We start from the raw sequence: 15,001 nt of genomic DNA, 5'->3' as shown, positions 1-15,001 counted from the left end.
AATGAATCTGTGCAGTTCAAAGATGTAAAAATAGTGTCAGCCTCTATACATATTTTTCAGACTGCAGCATCTACAGTTACAGTTGTCCCCGGCAGTCAGAACAGTGAGTATTACTTTCCAAATCATGAGGTGTTTTAGGAAACACCCGCAGTAGTGGCTGCTGAGGAAATAACTTCCTTTATCATCCTGAGATTTCAAATGTGCAAGTGTCCTACCAATTTATCTAGTGCATAAAAAGGGAAGGAGGGAGGGAGAGAAGGATAAAAGGAAGGAAGGGAGGAAGGGAGGAAAGAAGGAAGGAAAGAAGGAAACAAGCAAGGAAGGAAGGAAGGAACGACAGAGAAACATTATCACAATGGTTTTTGTTTCAAAATAGATTGCTGTGCAATGACTGAAGCCTGATTTGTAGACATTTTGTATTCTTGCCCAGAGCCTTGAGGTGGGGAAGGTAATGGAGTTTCTGGAGTTGCTGAAAAAGAATACAGAAAGGATTATGTATTTTTATATTCTGGCCTGTTCTGCATACAGATATACACACTACCGCCCCAAAAGGAAGTTCTGTTATATTTGGCATGTTAGGTAAAGAGAATATTTTAGAGTATCAGAATTTTTAGTTTATTAAAAATTGTGCATGAGAAACCAACGGTATATCAGAATGGTGTTGAATTTTAAAAATTAGATTAAATTCAGGTCAAAGTCTCTCACTTAGCACTGTTTATATACATATGTTTTTAATGCACAATTACTTCAACTGAAGAGTGATGATGAAATAACTCTATAAGCACTGACAGGCCACCATTCTAATTAATATTTTTAACTGTAACAGTGAAATCTTATGACAGAAGGATAACTTTTAATTACTTACAAATCTGTTCGGTATGTACAGGAGCAGACATTGAACTTATGAGGATAGTTTGGCCAGTTAATGGATCTTGGGCTAAGTGAGGATGTACTGGATGATGCAGATGACTGGCATCATTAGAAGTACCTGCAAAAATAACATGAGCATATATCAATTCTAAAGAGCATGTTGTTGCCAGCAACTTACACTCCAATAATTACATTTCCACAGAGCAAGTATTTAGATTGGCAATTTGAATAATTGCCTCTGGTTATTCATCAAACGATTTAACCAGACTCCAACCATATTAAGCACTGTGTTTATTTTCACTGTTTTGATTGCATTAACAGTGGATTTCATGAAATATTTGTAAGGATTCCTCCATCTACCTAAGGAATCATATGTTTAGATACCCAGCAATGACTGAGAAGTACACAGAATAATCTGAAGTTCTAGAACCGAGTTAACAAGATGAGCAGCCAAGACAAGAAGGCTTTAGTAAACAATTAAACTCAGTCAGCAAGGCAGCGGCCAAAGTGCTTGCATCATGTTTCCCTCAACATCCCAACATGCTCAATTCAACATAATACAACATGGTAAATTTAACAAGTTGTTAGCTTACCTCCCAGTAACATTTCCTGAAGCAAACTGTCAATTTTAACAATTCCAAATAGTTTAACCAATTGTATTTGTTCAATCATTTGCCAAGTGATGCTCTGGAGTGTAGGCAGAAGAAGAAGTAGTTCCCCAAATCTTCCTCGGGAGTCATACTGACGGTCATTAATATAATCCTCTAAACTGATTTGAACTTGGAACCGCATGTTCTTAATCTTCATTGGATTACTCAGGCCCTTTGCATCTTAAAAAACGACAAAAACTTAAAGTCAAGGCAGATTATGATTTGAGAGGAGCATCTTACTTTTTTTCATTTTATTTCCATCCAGCTAGGTAACATGAGCAGATGTTACACAACAAAAATTGCTTTCAATATAATCACGTGTACAACAATTCTGAGAGATATTTTCAGAAAGGTACCTGGATCAAAAAACACAATTGCTTTCAAGCAAGCGTACTCATTGTCGTCTATTTGAATTTCCTGGAAGGGTCGGACTAGTTCATCTAGAATCCGATTTGCCACTCGGCTGATCTCTACTTCAGTACTGTTACGATGGATTATGTAATTGTTGCCTTGGAGAGAAAAAATACCAACATATGGATTGATATACAGACTTTGATGTAGTGTACAAGGTGAAGCCCATTTTTAAAAACACATTTCATTTTGCTTAATAAAAAATCAAAATGTTTAATATTTTTTATGCAATAACTCTTCTTTGTATCATACTAAATTGTTCCATGTAAATATAGTACATGTGCAAAATACAGCTGTCATGCGGTAAATAATGTATGCATGTAAATATGTCAACATGTGCACCATTACAGATTAGTCCACAGGACTGAGGTCCATATTTGAATGCATAAGCATGGAGCAAGTAGGCCTTTATCGTTACATAATAGATAAATATAATGATAAACTGATCTAAAATTCCTTCTTCCCCCATTAAAATAATATATCCCAAGCTGTATGATCAGGATTTGTCAATGGACCAAGAAGCTTTCTTCCAGAGAAGACACAGCAGATGCTGCTGTTACTTCTAATAAAGTTTAGAATCATCAGAAAATTTTCAGTAAAGAATGAATTTTCCCTGCTTTTTTAATATTAAATTTCCATTTTGGGGAATTCTCCATCATGGCATCTTAATTCACCTTCTGTTCAGAAATCATCTAACGTAAGTGGTGAGAACAGCAGAAAATCCACAGAGCTTCCAGAAACCACCAAGCAGTTTTTGAAAGAAAAGCTGATGACTATATCAGAAGAGATCCATGGCAAAATGACTAATAAGCTACACAGATATCTACCTCCACATATCAGGAATAAGCCTTGGAGCCTCAAACTGTTTCTTCTTTCAGTATATATGCTGATGTTGGTGACACTGACCGATTTTCTGCTTATTATTTTCTCATTATTTATCCTTATTACATACCAATCCCAATAAAACTGCAAATATTTCCTTTTTATTTCTGTTAATTTTGTCAGTAAAGCTGTATCTAGAGAAAGAACTAGGTTAAGAAGGTAATTTGTGTCGTTTTTAACTTGAAAAGATTGTTGACGAGGGTAATATCTCCAGAACAAGCTCTTCCTGTCCCTTTAATGTTATGATGTGTGTAAAAGTAAATACAAGCTGATTTAGAGCTATGAAAAGGCAGACTGAAAGGGGAAGGAAAATAAGTAGTGGAAAAGCTCCTCGTACCATACCACCCGTGAAGAAACTAGTTTGAGTCTTCATAGTCTTGCCACACATCAAAAATCCTGTCCAAGAAAACCTACACACTTTCTCATAAAACAGGCCAAGTGCTGCACATGTTTAATGGGACCATTTTTGGCAGGGTGCACTTCAGGCTGCCAAAGTACTGTCTCAGACAACACTAACAAATGCCTCATAATGTCACTATACACACAAGTACACAACTCATAATATTACTGTGCCTCTCTGTTGTGTGAACGAATGGAAGACATGCTTCTACCATGTGATGGCGACTTCTTCCTTAACAGCCATGCTCTCTTCATATAAACTAGTGAAGGAGCCATTTCAAGGGACCAAGAATATGCTTATGCAGGTGTGACTTCTCACCGTGCCATGAATGCACCCATCTCCCACATGGCAGGGAACAGCAGGCATGCCGTTTACGTGATGGTCGTGTGGCGACTGTCAAGGCAACAGTGAGAGGGTTCTTGGGCACGAGAGTTTCAGGGAACAGAATAACCAATTTTCCAGCCTGTAGGATCTTCTCTGACTATGTCTGAAGGGCTCTTGAGGAAGCGCCAGGTAAATGGTTTTCATGAAGACTGAAATTAGTACATGGGACACAGGCTGGCTGCTCCTGTCTTAAGCAAATTATTTTTATGGGGTTTTTTTTGTTGTTGTTTTGTTCTGTGTTTTTATGGGACAAAGGTGCAGAAAGAATGTTATCGTAAGAAGACAATTTGCCAGGAACTCCCTTAATTTGTGGTTTCTGGTGTCCAATAAACCTTTAGCAGTATTAACTCACAGGAAACTATCCCCCTGCTTTTGCTGGAACAGGGCATGTGACATTATGTCATTAATAGCTATTTAGCATTCACAGAATGCATTGCTTTGATTGTGCCAGAACAGTTGTCCCACTTAAGTGATTATATAGTTGCTAATGTATTATAACATCATCATTATTAATTAAAACAAAACCAATATTTACCTAAAAGTAAAACGTCCTTATACGCCATGGACCGTTTTGCTGCTCCAAGCAACAGGTGTTCCCCAGCATGTGCTCTTAGCAGGGCAACCTCAAGAAAAAAGCAGTGGACTCATTAGAAGATAAAGCAGTACGTTTCAATAAGGGCAAAAGAAACGAGGATGCATATTACCATGAGTGTATTTAGCTATAGGTACATGTTTAAGACTGTTAGGATTCTAATGTAAAATGTAAAGTGAATGTAAAAACCTTAACACTGTACTAACAGCACGCTATTATTAAATTGTCATCGTCTGTCACTTTGAGCGTTTGGTCTAGATTTTAAGCATACAGCTCTGCAAAGTACTTCTCAATAAATGCAATACTTGCATTTATTTCCTAGTGCCTATTCCCTTAACAAAGTTTTCTCTAGCATTTTAAGTTGACAGTAAAGATTCCGTTGGACTGGAATGAACTGTTACAGTAAATTTGGCTCTATCAGTGTTTCATTTTTCTTACCTTGAACAAAAAACGTATGTGGCACTTAAAAGAACTTTTTCCCCAACAAACCCAGATATGCTAGAATATCCATTACCGTCAACAAAGAAGAAACCTGATTCATACCAGGAAGGCACTTAAAAATGTGGTCATAAGTTTACTCTTTGTCACTTATTTACTTTGCTTTGTTTCTAATGTCTGCTTGAAACTTCAGTGCTGGCCTCTCTTTCTTAAAGGAACTCCTCTCTTGGCAAGTAATTATTTTCTTACAAATCCAAGCCAATACTTTATGAGTGATGTAAAGGTACTCAGCACTTATTAAGGAATACTTAATCTGTTAAAAGACTTTTCAGGTTCTCAGTGGAGTTAACTTATCTGGCCTGGCCTGCTCTAAGGTTTGTAAATCAGGCTGATTCCCAAATCAGGAATCGACTGTTTAAAAAAAAAAAATTGTTTATTTTATAATTAAATGCTCAAGAGGCTATCACAAATGCAAAAGTAGCATTTAATTCCCAATACCTTTGTCACTACTCTTCTAAGGTACTTAAGGTTCAGGAGTATTTCTCAACATCTAGTCTTCAAGCACTGCAGGGGTGTTTTCATCCTATCTTTCTAAGCTGCTATTTATTTTTTTTTAAATACAGACAGAAACTTTTTAATGAGGTCTGATCCTTTCTGTTTTCCTTCACACCACCTTAACAGTAAAAACAGCAATATTTTTTCTTGCTTTTGTTGCCCTTGTGTAACCAATGTATTTAAAATTCTCCTTTCACATGAACAGATTTTTCACTTATTCCAGTAGGTTGAGCTTGTGCACACATATCATGTTCTGTGTGTCTGCAAAGACATCATTAAGGTCCTATTTTGGGGGGTGTCCTGTGGCCTGAAACAGCTCCATATTCCTGAGGAAGAGTATAAGAGGGAATGAGCTCAGTCTGAGTCTCAAACCCAAGGATGAACTAACCCTCCTTGCAGGATTTTGTTAAAAACTAAGAGACTGAAGAGGCAAAAAAAAGTAATTACACAATTCCACTTCAGAGTCATTTTCAGGCTGAATCAGATTTTGGTGGACAGGAATCAAGAGATACTGAGCTGTGAATCAACCTCCTGCCCAGGCAGCTAGTTGAGACAACTGCTTTCCGCAACGTGGAGACGCTGTCTCTGAGTGTGCCAGTACAATATATTCTGTAACCCAGTGAATATATTAGAATATATTACAGATGTGATGATAGATCAGACCTCTGTCATAAAAACCCTTAAGAAGTTTCAGGGTTTGATGCTTTTTCCTCCACACTCATTATATACAATATAATTTTAGTACATTGTATTATATGAAAGATTATTTGCTATGGATTGATATTAGCATGTTTGGCATTTGTTTTGAGATTCTGATGGCTGTTATTTTTCACAAGTAGAGAAGACCTGCCTCAAATTAAATAACACATTGTCTTAAACCATATTATAATGAAAGGTGAACATGAAATAAATACTTTGTAAGGTCAGAAAAAAGCGTGGCTTTTTTTTACAAGATTTTTTTCATTCTTCCTTGGAGCTTGGTATCTCTGCTTCCAAAAGATTACAGAATGCACAAAACACTGAAGGACATACTGATTTGCTGCTTCTTTCTGTTAACGTGCTAGAGTCTTACCAATTTCCTCTGGGGTTTTTCAAACTCTAAAAAATTTTACAGTGGTGGGTTTAGCACTTAGCTCTATTTGATCAGACAAAAAATTAATATTTAATCATAGCATTTAAATATCACAAAAATAACAGGACAGCATTTAAAGTTGTCTCTCCGGTCTCCTCTCATACCTGGTCATCCAGTGGTAATTCACAGAAGCCTGGAATATATTTAGCCCATTCCACCAGGACCAAAAGTTGTTGCTTCATAGATTCACAGACATCACTAATACCAGCAATTTTCTTAACATTTATGTCAGTGCTAGCACCAGGACTGGAGACTGAAATCTGGCCATAGTGAGAGAAAAAATTAACAATGTTATATTTCATATAATTGTAATTTCACTGATTAACAGAAAGACAGTTTTCTTAACATCTAAAAAAAAATCACAGCAGTAATCATGCATACTTGAGAGTACTTTTTATACCTTTGTTTCTTTAAAATGGTTGACATTTATTTCAGAAAAAAAAGAGCTCATAGGAGCATGCAGTAACATTAAGGGCAAAGAAAGAGAGCTATAAAGGGGTAGCATGTTCTTCTAGTGAAAAGATAAGTATCATTAACTTCAGAAGGTAAAACGGGGGCTTTAGTGCCTGGAGCAGAATGGTTTGTAATGATGAAGCAGCAGTATAGGCAGAGGCCAGAGACATTTCAGAGCAAATGTAAAGGATATGAGTGTGCATTAGACCACCTGCAGTGAACAGTGTTCTGTGAAATAAGAAGAAAGCAATATCTTTCTGGGCCTGAAGCTGGGGCACTTTCACATAATCACTGAGCCAAATCCTGAAATTCATAATGACTTTTCAAGGAAAGGAACAAAACCAGGCTTGCTCTTAAGCCAGGCAGGAAAGACAACTTAAGATAAAACCAAGCCTGAAATGAGAAGGTCAGTTTATAGCTGCTATCATACCAGGGAAGAAAAAGAGAAAAAGAAAGAGCAAGAGAAAAAGAAAAAGAAAAAGAAAAAGAAAAAGAAAAAGAAAAAGAAAAAGAAAAAGAAAAAGAAAAAGAAAAAGAAAAAGAAAAAGAAAAAGAAAAAGAAAAAGAAAAAGAAAAAGAAAAAGAAAAAGAAAAAGAAAAAGAAAAAGAAAAAGAAAAAGAAAAAGAAAAAGAAAAAGAAAAAGAAAAAGAAAAAGAAAAAGAAAAAGAAAAAGAAAAAGAAAAAGAAAAAGAAAAAGAAAAAGAAAAAGAAAAAGAAAAAGAAAAAGAAAAAGAAAAAGAAAAAGAAAAAGAAAAAGAAAAAGAAAAAGAAAAAGAAAAAGAAAAAGAAAAAGAAAAAGAAAAAGAAAAAGAAAAAGAAAAAGAAAAAGAAAAAGAAAAAGAAAAAGAAAAAGAAAAAGAAAAAGAAAAAGAAAAAGAAAAAGAAAAAGAAAAAGAAAAAGAAAAAGAAAAAGAAAAAGAAAAAGAAAAAGAAAAAGAAAAAGAAAAAGAAAAAGAAAAAGAAAAAGAAAAAGAAAAAGAAAAAGAAAAAGAAAAAGAAAAAGAAAAAGAAAAAGAAAAAGAAAAAGAAAAAGAAAAAGAAAAAGAAAAAGAAAAAGAAAAAGAAAAAGAAAAAGAAAAAGAAAAAGAAAAAGAAAAAGAAAAAGAAAAAGAAAAAGAAAAAGAAAAAGAAAAAGAAAAAGAAAAAGAAAAAAAAGAAAAAGGAAAAGAAAAAGGAAAAGAAGGAGAAGAGAAGACCTCATCACAGCAACAAATCCTCACTGCTGTACAAGGCCTATGAAACTGACTTTCACCTTATGTTTTATTACAGAAAACATACTCAGGAAATCAGTAGTTTGATTATTTTCCCCCCTGCTGTGGTTTAACCCCCCAGCTGGCAACTAAGCACCACACAGTCTCTGGCTCACTCCCCCCGCCCCAGTAACATGGGGAAGAGAATCAGAAGACTAAAAGTGATAAAACTCGTGGCCTGAGATAAAGACAGTTTAACAGGGAAAGCAAAAGCCACGCATACAAACAAAGCAAAGCAAGGAATGCATTCACTGTTTCCCATCAGCAGGCAGGTGTTTAGCCATCTCCAGGAAAGCAGGGCTCCATCACACATATCTATTCTTTGGCAAGACAAAACGCCATAACTCCCAGTGTCCCCTGTTTCCTCCTTCTTCCCCCAGCTTTATGTGCTGAGCATGTCATCATATGGTATGGAATATCCCTGTGGTCGGTTGAGGTCAGCTGTCCCAGCTGTGTCCCCTCCCAACTTCTTGCACAGCCCCAGCCTACTTGCTGGTGGGGTGGTGTGAGAAGCAGAAAAGGCCTGGACTCTCTGTAAGCACTGCTCAGCAATAATGAAAACATCCCTGTGTTATCAACACCATTTCCAGCACAGATCCAAAACATGGCCCCACATTAGCTACTATGTAGAAAATTAACTCTATCCCAGCCAAAACCAACAGACACAACCCCAAAAAATTTTTTCTTAATCTTCCAGTACTGTGTACCTACAAATTTCAGGACAGTGGATGCTATTTAGGTTGACTCCTATCAGAACTCTTTCATTCCCAGATTCATGTTAAAATCCCCAGTGCAATCTGTGATGAAATCCCATTGTCCTTGGGTAGTCAGAAGGAGTTGCACTTCTGAACTAAAGCTCAGTTCTTCCTACATAATTCAGTAGTCTAACACACTGAAAACAGCTTAGATACAAATGGCAGTTAACCAGCTGAACATTAGTTCTCAGGGAAATACAGCAGGTTGGCAGGTGAAAAAAAACCTCAGACACATAATTCAAAGGCTATGATGTAGTAAAAAGATTAGAGGTATTGTCTCTTTTTTGACAGAGCATTTGTGAAACCCCTCCTTTAACCATGAATCCTTTTCTGGCATCTTATATATATATCTTATATCAATTACATCTTATAGGACAAACTATAGACTGTGCTGAAATTACTTGGTGAGTTTCTGCTGGCGATTCATAGGATGACTCCCATGGAGTTCATTATGAACACTAGGGTTGCATCTCTTCACAAGGATATGAAACCGTGAACTTTCCTCTTTCCATTTCTTTATTGCTTTCACCTGTCTCTCATTTCTGAGGTGCAACACGGGAGTTGCAGAGTCATAGAATCATAGACCAGCCCAGGTGGGAAGAAAGGTCATCTCATCCAACCTTTCATGGGAAAGAGAGCATAGATGAGATTATCTAGCACCCTGTCCAATTGCATCTTGAAAACCACCAGCGATGGGGACTCCATCATGTACCTGTGAAGGTTGTTACAGTGATTGATTGTTCTCATTGTAAAAAATTTCTTTCTTATATCAAGATGAAACCTCTTCTGATCCAACTTGTACTCATTAATGACTTGATGAACATGGCAATATTAACACTAGATCCTTATTGTTTTGACAGCCATCAGACACACATACTTTTACTCCTACAAGAGTCCAGTATGTCCCTTTCATATTTACATAATCCTGGAAGCTTCTCCTGGGTCTGTAGGAGAAAAATTGTACTTGGACAATTTCCCCCTGTAAGGGATCTTCAGGGACAAAATAATTCATTTTCCCTATTTTAATATGAAAATTTTGAAAGGTATGAATGCCATCTTCTTCCTCATTTCACAGCTGAAGGATATGGCCAATGATTTGTGACACTACCATGTGCTCCTAGTCTCAGGACTGAACTCATCTTACAGACCCATTCGATTGAGGGAAAAACAAGGACTTTTACGTCTTTACTTTTCCATCATGTTAGTGTAACCTATTTGTCTTTGAGGACAAGAGTGTATCTTCATATATGCTTGGCATAGAGGGAGAAATTCTTTCCTACATACTACAACATACCAGTCACTAAATGTTATATCTTCTTTTTTTGAGGGGACTTCTGGCACAGCTTTCTCAGGTGGTGCTTCAACCAGTTCTTCTTTTGTTACAGGGGGGGACTCTTGGGCCTTTCTTCTTTTTATGATGTGGAACAATTTCTTCATCAGAAACTTCAGAATTGCCCTTAGACTTTTTCCATTTTTTCTCTACATTTTTCTTTTTTTGACATTTCTACGGTGAAAAGACCTGATTTTCCTCAGTCACTGATTCATTAGCATACCTTTCCACCCCACTGTCATCATCTTTCTTCTTATTTGTGGCCTTTTTCTGTACTTTAGACTTCTTCTTGCTGTCATCATGCATTCTATCAGAAGCATCTCTTCAGAAGGCCAATGTCCAGGATTGGACTCCCCTGGACCAAGAGCTTTCTGAAGCATCTGGTTGCTCTCTTTGTTTACCCGCTTAAGAAACCTTCTCTTTAAACTCTAGTTCTTTATAACACTGGCAACTTTCCTTTCTGTCTGATTTTCACTCCTCTGCTTTCCAGCGACTCTGGCACTCTTCCGTAACATGACAGGGGTTCAGTGACTGGGATTCCTGTAGACGCACAACCTGGTTCAGAAGTCTGTGCTTTTCTCTTTTATCATCTCCACTGTTGTAAGCATCACTATCAGGAGAGTCTCTTGAACTTCTTTCTTCTTGGGTATCTTATCTCTCACCCCTGTGGTTTTCCTTTCCTTTTTCTTTGTCATCCCAGTTTCTCTGGTGGTGTCTTTCTTTACCCCTGTCTTGACATCTCTCCCTTTCTCATTCCCATTCTCAATCTCTTTCACACTGGTTGGACTCAATGATCTTAAAGGTCCTTTCCAACCTAAGTGATTCTATGATTCTATGATACCAAATAAAAAGTAGAATAAATTTGTGTGTACACACAAGGTGATGTTTTAGGCCAGGAATCTATTGTTCAAAAAGAACTTTGTGGAAGGAAAGACTGAGGATGTGATTCTGTTTAAGACAGTTCTTATTCCTGAATTGCATACACCAGTTGGAAATGATTAAGGGAGTAACACAAAAAAAGCACAATAAGCAAGTTCAAAGAATTACTAAGGAGCTAAAAACAGGTATATTTTTCATACTGTATAGGTATGAAAGATAGGAAGGTCCATTATGTTCATCTAGTCTGCCCAGACATGCAATATGTACCAAAGACTATCATCCAGTAATTCCTGCATCAATTCTTTACAGACAGTTCCACCCTAAGAGAGATGCAGATAAAGGATGAGATTACAAAACATTTGGGGATATATAAATCAGTCAGCATGAAATCATAAAGGTGGCAGTTAAATTCTAAGTTAGTAAGAGGTGCAAGAATGCAGAATCAATGACCATGATTTATCTGAGGTGCAGAAAAGGACTGGAGACTGTTCCATTCAGCAATTGATTGGATAGGAAAAAAAAAAAAAAAGAAAATGAAGTTCAGATGAGACAAAGAAAATTTAAAAGCGAGATGTGAATAGACTCGGCAGTTGGAACACTTCTGTTTGCCTTATTTATAATGTCTAAGGATATTAAAAATGGGATTTTCAAAAGAATGTAAGGAAATGAGTGTCCACACCCCTTTGAATGTAATGGTTTTGGACAATTTTTTCCCCAATGTTTCATGGGAAAGCCAGCCTCAAGGATAGATAGATGCCACCAGCTGCTTGAGACAGCAACTGATTTAAAAGCAGTAAGAGCCATAAAGCTTTATTAAGAAAGGTGCCTAGGACGTATTGTTCTGGACAATAATTTTTTTATTGACTTTGCGTTAAGGATGTATTCTATTACTGAGTCTTTCATTGGGGAGGCTGGGTGCATTTTGGAAGTAGAAAAAAGTAATCTCAATATTTATATTTTGTACAATAAGAAACTGAAAATTATTTAACCTTAGGAAAAATGGTCTTAAAGTCTTAATTTTGTGGTAGATCTCAGTACCTGACGTGAGAGTGTCTCAGCTTGTGACAATGTGCTAATAGAAGGAATGTTGCAGCCGTCAAAAGTGTTTCTTCTCGTGCTTATCCTGTCCCGTTCATTTTGAACAGCTGGAAAAGAATAATCCATCACATTTATTGATTTATAGACATTGCCACATAATATCATTTCAGAACTTTACTAGGTAACTATAAGAATCAAAAGGTATGACATTCAAAAAAGAGCTTGTGCTCAGCTGTGAGTAATGAGGAAGAATGACAACACATGCTTATGGTCTTTATCTGTATACTGTTTGCCTGTAAAAACTACATATAACAAATTGTAGACAGATACTGAATTATCAGCACTTTTGTGACTGGCTTTATTACAGTAAAACCTCTTTCTTCCTTTGAACTTGACATGCTCCCTTTTTGTTATTTTAAGTAATTTAATAAGTAAGGTTTTATGATAATGGTAGAAATGGACATCTCCAGACTGATAAACAGGTCAAGAGGTACAGTGCCAACACTGACAAAATGTCTCAGTCGGAGGAAATGTGAAAGTCCTGCTCCTGCTCTCCTGTGAGATCCTGAAATAGGAATGAATCATTAATTTAGTCCACTAGTAAGATAATTTTGAAACTTAAATCTCATGCTCCTCCTCAGTGACATTGCATTCTTAGCCAGTTTACAGAATATTAACTGGAAAAAAAAAAAGCACCAAAAAGTTTCAGGCTGGTACGTTTTGTCTCATGAGATCCTAAAAAAGGCAGTTGAAAAGGCTTTGGATAAGGAATCCTTAATCAGCATATGCAAGGCTTATGAAGCAACAAGGCTTGCTTTTGAATTGAAGGAAGAAGAAAAAATAAAACTATCAGTCAGATTTTTCTAAAACCTAGATCATGTCCAAGGTTAGGCTAAGGAGAAAAGAAAAAGAAAGGATTGTGCTGATCAAAATCTCTTTATTGCACAAGGAATCTCATCATCTTTTAAGAGCAGCAGCTTTATTTCCAAAGATATGTTTGCTATTTTGTGGGAAACAATCTGCATTAGAGAATTTAGGAGTAGTACCAAAAGCTTCAATAAAAAAAAAAATATTCTATACACCAAATAGTTTTCAGGGGTTATCTGAACAATGCACATAGTTAATTCTAGAGGTGTACTAACTTTCTGCCAAGGACATTCACTGATGGGCCTTTTATTAAGGTCACAGTAAGAAATGTTGTGCAGTGATAAACACAAAGTGCTAAATGTTCATGTAGACAAGAAACAAAAAATACAACCTTTTAAAAAAGAATGGAGAAAAAAACATTCATTGAATCTCAGCAGCATAAGTGTTATATAGAAAATTAAAATAAGGTCTAATACTGATTAGTATTAGAAAAATAGTAATCTATTCTGACAAACACTAGTGAAAGTCACTGGTGGAGCACTTTAAGAATCATAGGGAAATGCTTCAATTTTCTCCTGTGTATGCATAATTTTGGATTATTAGGCTGGATTGTCTGTCTTGCTAAAGCCTTTTTGTCGGTTCAGGCTAAAATTGCCTTAAATAGAGACTCCATGATGAAGGGGGAATATTTGCTTAAAGAGGGCTTGCACAGCTTTTACCAGCAGGAGTCTTTCTCACCTTCGCCCTGAAGAAAGCTGAGAAACTATCATATAGACTACGCTACACTTACGCTATGAGACATCCTCTGATGGTGCAGAGAGGTATATAACACCACACAAGCAGTGAAATTTACAGTTCAGCATTTTGAATTATTTTAGCACTGGGAAGCCTTGAATAAACATGGCTTGGATGTAGTGAAAAATGGGAGTTTTATAGGTAGTGGGACCAGAGGAGGCAGAGCAGTGTAAATTAGGTTAAAAGTTTTGTGCAGGATGTATCTTCTCTTCATAAACATGAGTCAGCAGTGTGCCTCATGGCGATGTCAGTGGCCACACCAGCATCTTGAAGGAAGTGATTATTTCTCTGTTTTGGGCTCCCCAGTACATGAAAGATGCTGGAAAACTGTGCAGTGCCCCTTGGAGGATTATGGATATGCAACCTACATGATGCACAAGACGAAGCAGAGAGAGGTGCCTTTGTTTATGTGGAAAAGAGAGGACTAAGGCAGAAATGGAGTCTAATTTCTGTAGTTTACAGAAAATGGGGCCAGATTCTTCTCAGATGCACAGTGGAAGGACGAGAGGCAATGGGCGCTACCCTAACTGCAGTTAGACACATTCCAATTAAATATAAGACCACCTTCCCAATGAGGGTGGTCAAGCACTGGAAGGAGTTGTGCAGAGAGGTTGTGGAATCTCTCCTCTCAGGGACTGTATAAACCTGTCTGGACAGGGTCCCAAGCAACATGAGTGAACCTAGAAGTTAGCCGTGCTTTAAATGGTCTAAATGACTTCCAGATGTCCCTTCTGAGCTAAACTATCCTTTAATTCCAGATTTTAAAAGTCTATGAAGCTCTGCTTTTTGCAAAACTTTTAGGGCTGCGGTGGACACACAGGTCTTCCCTTTTCTTCATGTCAGATTGCTCATATGTATACAATATGTTACTGCTTTTAATGGCTCAAATTCCCAAAGGCTAAACTATGTTCAAGGAGATCCACAAGAATTAGCAAGCATGTTTCATACATACGCAGTGTAACTCTGTTTACAATATCTCCATCCAGCTGCAAGAACAAAATCCATTTTACCTCATACTAAAACTTGATCACTAGCCATGCAGTACTATAGTATAGACATATAAGACCATAAAGAAACAGCTTCCTTTATCTTAGGAAAGCTATGTAAAGGCTAAAAATATCATAGCCTCATACAGGAGAACTGTGCACTCACATTACAGACTGGTCTTCAGGCAGATATGTCATGGTCCAAACAAAACAAGTAGCAAAGTTTGTGATGAACCATTTTTGAGTGCTTGTTTGAACCAGATCAGGATAACTTTTGCCTCTACATCATAACTGCCAGTGAAGCAACAGCCTCAAAAACCCGATACAAAAATC

At 36.9% G+C, this 15,001-nt stretch overlaps 1 protein-coding gene across 1 annotated transcript in view; it reads right to left on the bottom strand.

The window, feature by feature from the left end:
- Positions 1-350: 350 nt before the first annotated feature.
- HNF4G (hepatocyte nuclear factor 4, gamma) overlaps positions 351-15,001 on the bottom strand; it is a 20,316-nt gene continuing 5,665 nt past the window's right edge. The window contains exons 4-10 of the mRNA XM_010293484.1: positions 12,021-12,138; positions 6,419-6,574; positions 4,133-4,220; positions 1,877-2,029; positions 1,464-1,700; positions 866-988; positions 351-469 (exon numbers count right to left, since the gene is read on the bottom strand). Of these exons, the coding sequence (XP_010291786.1) occupies positions 351-469; positions 866-988; positions 1,464-1,700; positions 1,877-2,029; positions 4,133-4,220; positions 6,419-6,574; positions 12,021-12,138 (994 nt within the window). The remainder of the gene's footprint in view (positions 470-865; positions 989-1,463; positions 1,701-1,876; positions 2,030-4,132; positions 4,221-6,418; positions 6,575-12,020; positions 12,139-15,001) is intronic.

Source organism: Phaethon lepturus, unplaced genomic scaffold, assembly GCF_000687285.1.
Source record: "Phaethon lepturus isolate BGI_N335 unplaced genomic scaffold, ASM68728v1 scaffold9398, whole genome shotgun sequence".
In the NCBI taxonomy this organism is placed as follows: domain Eukaryota; kingdom Metazoa; phylum Chordata; class Aves; order Phaethontiformes; family Phaethontidae; genus Phaethon; species Phaethon lepturus.
Note: the sequence above shows the minus strand (reverse complement) of the source record. Positions and strands in the feature narration are given on the sequence as shown.